Source organism: Zea mays, chromosome 4 (assembly GCF_902167145.1).
Source record: "Zea mays cultivar B73 chromosome 4, Zm-B73-REFERENCE-NAM-5.0, whole genome shotgun sequence".
NCBI lineage: Eukaryota > Viridiplantae > Streptophyta > Magnoliopsida > Poales > Poaceae > Zea > Zea mays.
The window spans coordinates 201,151,307-201,161,237 of record NC_050099.1 but is presented as its reverse complement, the minus strand read 5'-3'; the positions used below and the strand labels follow the sequence as shown (position 1 = coordinate 201,161,237).

The window sequence follows — 9,931 nt, the reverse complement described above, 5'->3', positions numbered from 1 at the left end:
GCATATCATACTGATGTTTGTCGTTCCGTTTCTATGTTTCATATAAATTTTTTTACTACCGTCGCAATGCACGGGCACCTACCTAGTGTTGGTATGAAAAACCATTGTGTGTTCCCGTCGAACCATTTTACTCGTCCTATCTAGGACCTCTATGCTTGTGTTGCATACATCTGTCAGAATTGTAAATACTTATAGTCGCTGAATTGACTTGGGATAGTCCTTTGACTAGCATACAGTAAGTCAAATGGTAAAGATTAGTACTGAATGGAAATAAATTTGGGGTTTATGTAGAAAAACTACATTTGATTCCACCTTTTGACATGCTTACCATAATCTATCTCTGATCTACCAGAAGTAAGAAGAGTAGAAAATAGCCTTAAACTCCCACATCACCACAAAGCTTGAAGCTAAATTGGGCATTAATATGTCCTTGGTCCTTGGCACCAGAAGAGTCATATGTCTTGACCACTAGACTACTAGTGATGATAATTTGTGATAGAAATATGAAGATCTTGTAGATACCTGTTGTATCTTCTCTACTCCTGATGATTTCTTCGTATGAGAGCAGTAATATCTGTTGTTGAAGATGGATCCTAGGCGGATACCAGTATTGTTTCGTTCTTGCCAATTAGTTATCATCATTTGCTTCATCAAAAGCTATTTATATGGTGATTTTCCCAGATAAAATGAATTCTTGGCCTTGTCTGTTCTATTCCAAAGCTTCTCTTTTTGCTGAACAATGAAGAGATCGAAATAATGCTATATAGAACAATTTGGTATATAATATGAGGAGAAATGTTTGCCCTGCTGGCAACACCACAAATAATTAACTATTGTTATAAGTTCTCTCTCAAAATTATTATACCTAAAAATGTTGCATAAATCGATACCCAATTTCAGAGCAGTATGAGTAATTGGGTAAACCATGGGCAGTGATAAAAACGAGCTAGACTATACATCTCTGCATATAAAAATCTTTGCTTGGCAGCATTGGCCTGATGCCGTGCACTTCACTACCAATATAAACACACACATTTTTCCTATGTGCTTAAAAGCACAATGCAACCAGTGAATGACTTTGTGAGCGTTAGACCCTGATGGTCATTTTACTTATTGATCTGAAGTCAACTAATGGCTCCAAACGAATGGTATGCATGAGCCCCTGAAGAACCCTTATGGATAACATAGTGTTGCACATATCAGTCTAAACCTTAATGATTGACTATGCATTTGGTAGTAACAACAATAAGTTTGTAGAATTGTAACCATGAAGCAACTTGTTGTTGCGTGTCTCACTGGATGTTGAGACTAACCCTTCATGTTGAAGGACAAATATGTAGTATTCATGCCACTACATTAATCTAAGTCCAAAGCTCACTGCATAAAACCCCTATCTGTAATGTGCGTAAGATTTCCCAAATAAATCACCACAATAGCATACATTGGCCACAAACTAGATGATTGTGGTTGGGGATATTATCTGTATGCTTTTAGAACATCTCGGGATTAGGGGGAGATAAATGTCCATCTAGTGTAATGCCTCAGTATTCTATTAAACGCACAAAAGCTAAACTAAACATGTCGTTCGGTTTGTACTCCTGTGTATATGGAGTCTGCCAAAAATCGTTGAGGAGTAACCATATTGGTTTGAATGCTTCTACCTAATGTAGATATGGATATACCCAGGATTAATATCGTATCCACATTTGACTTATTGATATTTGATCTATTCTCGGGGACGCCTGCGAATATGATCCATCAGCCTTAGTCAAAGCATATGTTCTGATTGCAGATTCGCGTGGTCTGTGATAACTCTCCTTCGATTAATTCACCCTGATGGTGATTTGCCTCACGAAGAGGTTCATCTTGATGATGAAATTCCTAGCAATGCGCGCAATATCATTGTGCTGGGAATACGAAACAATGAATCTTTCATTTTGAGAAATGACGGAGATCATTATTAAATATGGGAGACAAATATGTCGACACTTATCTTGCCTCTCTAGATTGCAAAGGGATCCAAAACAAAGTCCTAGGCATGAGTGCTTTAAGCTCTCTTATCGGGTCATTGATAAATGCAATCGAGGCTGAACCAATAATCGCAAAATGAAAGTCACGAGCTTGAAGTTCGGACATTTATGGGCACTATTGAAATAATGTGTGGTGAATGCGATGGTTCAAGTGGTCTTGTGAGAGACCCATCCCACATATGTGTTGAATAAACACTGTTCCACTATGAAATATATCTGGCAAATGACATGAATTAAAATATGCAGTTAATAGGATTCTGAAGATCCATCATGAGATCCTAGGAGGACTCATATCTTTGAATTATAAATATGCAACATATAAATCTCGTACCGAATAATACATTCCTGACGAATGAACACTCTCCTATGTAGAGAGAATATCTCCTAGATGAGATTGTAGTTCCTTGATGGAACTTTTCCAGAAGAAATAAAGTCCGTGTTAAACACCAAAATTTGATAATCCCTATAAAGGGATAAAGACCCATACAGACCCGAAAAGGAATAAGACGAGGTACCAAAGGACTTGAAGTTCACCGAATAAGCACATGTGCATTCCACGATCTTTACTCATGGTATTTTTCTACTAGATGTGGAATTACGGTATCCTCTAAAGCCCTGATGGTAGAAACCTATAAGGTTTAGGTGTTACTGGCATAATATCCCCATTGTGCTAGAATGACAGACTATAACGATGTATGTGATCGATGAAAAATTCCTGATGGATTACGATCATTGATGGACTTTTATTACACCATCATAGATGTTGCAATGGATGAACGTCTGGAACCATGTGTCATATTTAGAATATGTACTATTGCAACTATATTATCCCCTAAGTCTTATTGAAGGATATGTTATTTGCTTTGCACAACTATGTATAAATTGTGGTGTAAGATAGAAAATGATAGCACCCAACCTCATCTATTATTGTTATTCCAGATGAATAATGAGACATATATCTTGAAGAATATGCTTGAGCGATGAGGGATAACGACTTTGACAGATGTCATCGTCAGGGGGAGCGAATGCTTATATTGATCACAATCGTGAGGTAATAAATGTCATATTCAATGCCCTGAAGGCGTGAGCTTGATGATCAATATGTGAACCTTTATGAAACTTTCTATCAAATATATAGATCCAGTCGATCGAACACCATCAGTCAAAGTGGCTTATTTATATTGATATGTGCACTTACCTCGTATATCCTAGAAGTGAGTAGATGTAAAGTTCCTGAAATAGTCCTTGCAAGGATATGCAATCCGTTGGCTAAATCTTTATGTGCATATACTTCTAGAAGAAGATGTTTTGCCTTATTGATACGATTTTGCAAGGATCAGGGGGAGCACATTTCTAAAGTTAGCCCTTGTAGAAGATTCAATAAAATTTAGATCCCAGAGGATTGAAATCCGTCCCGATGACAGCTGTTATACTCTTTTTCCCTTGGTGAGTTTTCTTGAAGTTTCTCACATGAGGTTTTAAACGAGGCAACAAAGTGCAAATGCAATTTGTATCACCATGCACTCTTTCTCCACATTTTTCCCACTGGGTTTTTCGGAGTTTTAACGAGGTATGTGTTGGTCGCGGTATTCGCCCAAGGGGGAGTGTTAAGTAACCCTAGTTAGGGCTATGTGGGCAAATACCTGCTTTGCCCCTGAGGGGTCTCACATCTCTATATAAGGAATCTGTACACCCCTCATAATACAGAGAAGAGAAAGAGGTCAGAGGCCCAACCCTACATCCTGTGTCTCGTGTGTTTCACTGTCGTGCTTTTGGGAAGGGATACGGTTCTTCCACATCTTCTCGCGCCTAATCTGCTGACGGGATGGAAGGGAGCGAATCTAAAGATCTGTGGTAACATAGTTCTCAACAGAGACAAGGATGCCGCGGTAGGAGAAGAGGGGCAAGGAAAAGGCGTTGGTCCTTGTTCACCAAGGGATGGAGGACGCTTCGATGGGGCTGAAAGCATATGTAGCCACAACTACAACTGACTTTGGTATATATGCCTTGCTGCAGGGAGTGAATTCACGAACACATCTTTTCGGCCGCACGGAGAAATGCAGCAACGGCACCGGAGAAGAGCATGTCTAATTTGGAAGTTTGTTTATGTTATCTTCGAAACCAAGAGGATTAGGCCAAATGCACCTCAATTCAGAGCTTCAAACAAACCGTCAGCATAGTGCCATCATATGCAATTGAACTTTACCGATCTTTCGGCTGAAATCGTCAGTGCGTGGACACTCGCAAAATCTGAATACTTTAGATTGGCCGTCTAAAATTATCAAGGTGGTGCTATAGAGTTTGGTGAGATGAATACATCAATTATGCCGAAATCAACAGTTACAAGCTCGTGCTACAATTCTGGAACATTTGTATTTCATGGAACCAGGGAGAATCCGGGCAAAAGAAGCGCAGGATGGTCAAGTGGAGGATACATTTGGTCGTACATTTCCACGAACACACGAACACCAGTGGAGCATATACTTTGCGGAATTCAGGTATCGCACTTCCATCTGGACGTTGGTACGCAGTTCAGGTAATGGCACCAGTGGCAGCTGTCGTTCCCATTCTTACCCGTGAAGAGCATGACCAAGATAATGGCAAACCTGCAACGTAAAGCCACATTTGTCAATGCTTCAAGTTTACGAAAAGAATCACATCGCTCATACAAAGTGGCCACATTTGCCAAGGCTTCAAGTTTTGATTATTAGTGAAAGGACCGTGATTAAAAAAACTCGGCCGGGAAGGGAAAGACCGCCCTCCCGGTATTATATTAAGAAAAGACCAAAACATGATCACGGCCGAGAAAATCCTCGAACCCTGCCTCCATCATTAGCGGTCGTCACCGCCCACTCTGCAACGGCCCAACACTTAGATAGTAGTTGTTTGGTATACTCTCTCCTTACGTTTTGGATTTTCTAGATTTATAGCATTTGCTAAGCACTTAGATATACTCTGTCTAGATATATATAGTAAAGGTAATGTATCTAAAAAAGATAAAATGTCTTATAATTTGAAACAAAACGTAGTAGTTTGCAACAACGCATAGCTCGAGGCTACTATGGTCTGTGGATACCACGTTACCTAGTACAGACTGCAGAGTGAGATGTAAGCTTTAGTTTAGTTGTCCTTTATGATTGAAACTTACCCAACTACCAGCAAGAGGAGTGCAGCAACCCACAAGACATACTGGTACGATTTGTACTTTGGAGGTTGACTAGTCTGAGGTAGCTCGCTGCGTTCCATCCAACCAAATTGAGGTCTTGCCAGCAGCACAAATCCAATAAGAAACCCAGAAGCAAATCCACCAATGTGGGCAAAATTATCAGCATGAGGTAATATCCCAATGGCCAGATTAATTACAATTATAAAAAGTAGAGTTATGATTGCCGCTGCCTGCAGGAACGAATTGACTGAAACTTAGCCAAAAAAAACAGAGAGAAAAACTAGAGCAAAACAGTACACACGTAATACACTTTCTGCTGACCTTGTTGGAATAGATAGTCCAATTTATAATAAGCTCTGAAAGCATAGATCCAAGGAGGCCAAACAAAGCCCCAGAGGCACCAACAGAGACGTAGTTACTGTGTAAGAAAAGTGCAGACAACACACTGCCCCCAAAGCCAGATATCAAGTAGATGACACCAATGCGCACTTGCAAGTCAGAAAACTGAAGTGAGTTGACAGACACAGACTACTGCCAAAACCAGATGCCAGAGCCCAGAGGCATTGACGAAAGTAAACATAGCATACTTCCAAATCCATGATGGAATAAAAAGAAAGTGAGGCCCCAAATAACATGTGAAACCTGATTACGCCATAGATGAATACCAACCAGCAAATTCATACTTAGATCGATGAAGGAAATGGTTTTACTTTGCAATCCTAACAAAATGGTGCATATATAAAACTAAGTAGTTGCAACACAAAGGCAAAGCCTGAAAAGAAACCTAAATGACTAGTTATTTCAGATTTACTTCAGCTTTCCATAAGCTCCAAGACATAACCGGCTCATAATATTTCAATGGTTATGACATGCCTCCTTCCTAAGGTTGAGAACCCGTCTAATGCCAAGGAGTTTAGGCCTATAAGCCTCATTCATAGTTTTGCCAAACTAATTACGAAGATCCTTGCAAACCGGTTGGGAGGTCAGCTTGATAGTATGGTGTCCAAGAACCAAAGTGCTTTCATCAAGGGAAGATTTATTCAAGACAACATCATGTTGGTCCAACAAACAGCCCGCTTCCTTCATTCTCAGAATCAGCCAACAATTATGCTGAAACTGGACATATCAAAGGCGTTTGATTCAGTATCATGGCCCTTCTTGTTGGAAGTCTTGCGGAGTCTGGGGTTTGGTGCTGGATGGTGTGACATTGTAAGTGGGCTGCTTGCCACATCCTCCTCTCAGATTCTCCTTAATGGTATTCCAGGGGACTTCATTCCACACAGAAGAGGGCTGCGGCAGGGAGACCCCCTCTCCCCTATGTTATTCATTTTGGTGATGGACGTTCTAAACCTCATGGTGGGGCGAGCTGTTGAAGCTGGGCTGTTGCAGCCCCTGTCAACTCGATCATTTCTGCATAGAGTCTCTCTTTACGCGGATGATGTTGCGCTTTTCATCAAACTTACTGCGGATGACCTTGTTCTGGTGGGGGATATACTCAGGCTGTTTGGTGAAGCTTCCGGTCTCCAAACAAATATTCAGAAAAGTAGTATTATCCCTATCAGGTGCTCACAGTCGGAGGTAGCCACTGTTCAGGATCATCTGCCTTGCAAGCTGGAGGAATTCCCTTTTAAATATTTGGGGCTGCCGCTGTCCTTAAAAAGGCTCAATAAAGCGCAATTACAGCCCTTCATTGACCGCTTGGCGAACTCTCTCCCGGGTTGGAAGGCTGATCTTATGACTAAGGCAGGAAGAGCGGTCCAGGTTCAATCTGTGTTGACAGCTACTGTTGTCTATCATGCTATGGCTCTAGATCTCCCTTCTTGGGCCCTCAAGGCCATGGATAAAATCAGGAGGAATTTTCTTTGGCGTGGCAGAAGCGAAACTAATGGAGGTCATTGTCTGATTGCTTGGCCTAAAGTCACTAGACCTAAGGAGCTGGGCGGCCTCGGCATCTCTAATTTACAGTCTTTGAATTGGGCTCTTCGTGTTAGATGGCTTTGGCTTCAAAAGACTAGTCCGGACAAGGCTTGGGCTTCTTTTCAACTCCAGTTTTCAGATCAGGTGAAGTCTCTCTTCGATCTTGCCTTAGTCTCTGAAGTTGGAGATGGCAGCAGCACCTTGTTTTGGTGTGACAGATGGCTGTTAGGGCAGCGCCTGGCTGATCTGGCCCCCCACCTATGTGCTATGGTTCCTAAGGGAGTAGCTAACAAGAGAACGGTCGCTGAGGGTTTAACTGATATGGCTTGGGTTCACGATCTTCGTGGTACGGTCACTGCTGTGGTCATCGCTGAGTTCATTAAATTAGCGGAAGCTGTTTCAGAGGTGTTGCTGTTGCCTGATACCCCTGATAAGCATATCTGGAGATTCTCAAGCTCGGGCCAATATTCAGCAAAGTCTGCTTATGAGATGATCTTCATGGGCTCAATCACTTTCGAGCATTGCGATCTTATTTGGAAAAGTTGGGCGCCTCCAAAGTGTCGTTTCTTCTTATGGCTGGTTGCCCACAACCGTTGCTGGACGGCCGACCGGTTGGCTAGGCGCAACCTCGACCATCCCGACGCTTGTGTCCTTTGTGACCAGCAGGAGGAGACGATCAACCATCTGCTGCTGTCTTGCGTTTTCGCTCGGCAATTCTGGTTTATCCTTCTCCAGGGGATTGGGCTTGCTGGTGTGGCACCGCAACCGGGTGAAGAGGACTTCATGGCTTGGTGGAAAGGCATCTCCACTCCCGTGGGGGGATCTTCTCAGGCTAGCCTTAATTCCTTAGTGATCTTGGGGGCGTGGTGTCTTTGGAAGCATCGGAATGATTGTGTTTTCAATGGGATGAGTCCAAATCTTTCGCTGCCTTGGCCATGGTTGGGCATGATATTATGCTTTGGAAGCTGGCTGGTGCCAATGGTCTGTCGCTGCCAGATGTTGCTACCTAAGTGATATTGTGCTTCTGGTGTGATTGTGTGTTTGGGGCTGTTATGTCTGTCTTTGTTTCTCTCCTCCTGTTATCCCCTGTAATTCTTGTGTGGCCTCTTGGCTATAACTTTTGTGTTTTTGCTTCTTCTATTAATATAAAAATACGCAATTCTCTTGCGTATTCGAGAAAAAAAAACATCTTCCAGGCAGAGATTGATGTTGATAACAATGGATAGTCAAGTATCCAATCAAGGTGCAAAACTGGGAAACATAAATAATGTGGTGATGGCAGAGTGAACCAACAAGCCTATGTAAGAAGCTTACCAAACCCAAATTGTTGCTCAAGGCGGATTCCAATGAAGAGCAAGCTTAGCATGTTGACAACCAAGTGAACTAGGCCAGCATGGAGCCAGATACAGCTAATGAGGCGCCACCCTTGGTGCTCATGAACTACTTTGGCCCAGTTGAGAGCTCCCATCTTCTCCAAGCTGCACAAAAATTGGAACTTAAGCAGAACATTGGTGTGCTTTAGTATAGACAATGTGAAGCGAATGTTGAATGCGGACCCGGTTTGATACTGGTATCTAAAAACTGTCCCACGGAATGGAACAACTAGAACAGACAAATTCGTCTATTCAGCTAGATTTTTAAAATCCGTACCTTGCATGATTTTGCAGGAGTCATGAGGTAACAGTAGGAATACAAATCCACAAGCAGCAACATAAACGGGTTACTTAAACTGTTCATTTATAACTTAGAATTAGATTAGAAAAATATTAATGTAGCCCATCTATCAAAAATGTACTAGCTGTAATTTTTAACTGCCAGCAAGGGACGTAGACGTAGGACAGTAGACAAATCTCTAGAGAATAGAAGATTCCATGCTGACTGAATCAGGTGTTGTCATTGCCCTGTACTAGGTATTAAGCAAATCAAATGTTTCAGTATACAGATCTATTGTACTTGCTACGAAGGGGAGCAATCTGCAGTAGTTTCGTCGTTTAGTACTTTAGTCGTTATAGTAAATATCTATAAATAGTCACCGTTGCACAGTATCCCCCATTTCCAAACGACCGAGTTGAAAACGACCAAGAAAATGGCAACCAGATATGGAAGATTGCGGGTGACTATAAGCCATGACTAGCGATTGGACTATCCTTTTAAAAAAAACAACCATGACTAGCGATTGGACTTGAAATCCGCAACCAAAACGCGACCTCGGGCTTGAAATCATAACACTGGACCCGTCACAGACCCTTCCTGAAACCCCAATTTCGCATCGGATCCAACAATTGGGCAGAAACAGGAGCGAAATCGCAATTCGCGAGGAGTGACGAGGCGTACGTGGCGGAGGAAGGCCCGAAGAGCGGGTTCTCGCGGAGCGGCTGGAAGGAGAACCGGCGGAGGAGACCGGCCGCCACGCACCCGGCGCCGCCGCCGAGCGTGCTCCCGTGGCGCGGGCAGTCGTTGACGAACATCTCGGCGGCGAAGACCGCGATGCAGGCGACGAGCACGGTGGGCACGAGCCACGGCCACCACCGGCGCTCCTCGTCCGCAGCACCGGCGTACGATGTCGGGTACTGGTAGTAGCCCGCGGCCTTCCCCTGGCCGCCCGTCGCCATGGCTGTCTCCCGTGTCCCGCCCGAGTTGTCGGCGGCCGCCGCGAGCCTACGCTACGCTGGTTGCAGTTATAGCGTGCGGGGTAGTGGACTGGTGGGTGGATTTGCGCGGCTTTTTTGGCCGGTTTGTTCTCCTTTTTTCAGCTTATGACCGCTAAGTTTTTTAGCTTGTTTTTACAAAAACCGTCTAATCACGATTATAAGAATCT

The 9,931-nt window shown here is 43.1% G+C and overlaps 1 protein-coding gene across 1 annotated transcript; it reads right to left on the bottom strand.

The window, feature by feature from the left end:
- Positions 1–4,264: 4,264 nt before the first annotated feature.
- On the bottom strand, positions 4,265–9,852 carry LOC103654435 (RHOMBOID-like protein 3). The gene is made up of 5 exons (XM_008681267.3): positions 9,448–9,852; positions 8,428–8,591; positions 5,518–5,684; positions 5,179–5,426; positions 4,265–4,636 (listed from the first exon to the last, which is right to left on the bottom strand). The coding sequence occupies exons 1-5, from the start codon at positions 9,723–9,725 to the stop codon at positions 4,525–4,527; spliced, it is 969 nt and encodes a 322-aa protein (XP_008679489.1). The 5' UTR covers positions 9,726–9,852; the 3' UTR covers positions 4,265–4,524.
- Between the last annotated feature and the right edge of the window lie 79 nt (positions 9,853–9,931).

Coding starts and splice junctions, on each gene's coding strand:
- LOC103654435 (XM_008681267.3), bottom strand. CDS start 9,725: ATGGCGACGGGCGGCCAGGGGAAGGCCGCGGGCTACTACCAGTACCCG. Junction 8,592..9,447: donor TTCGGGCCTTCCTCCGCCAC/GTACGCCTCGTC, acceptor ATTTTTGTGCAG/CTTGGAGAAGATGGGAGCTC. Junction 5,427..5,517: donor GGACTATCTATTCCAACAAG/GTCAGCAGAAAG, acceptor TCGTTCCTGCAG/GCAGCGGCAATCATAACTCT.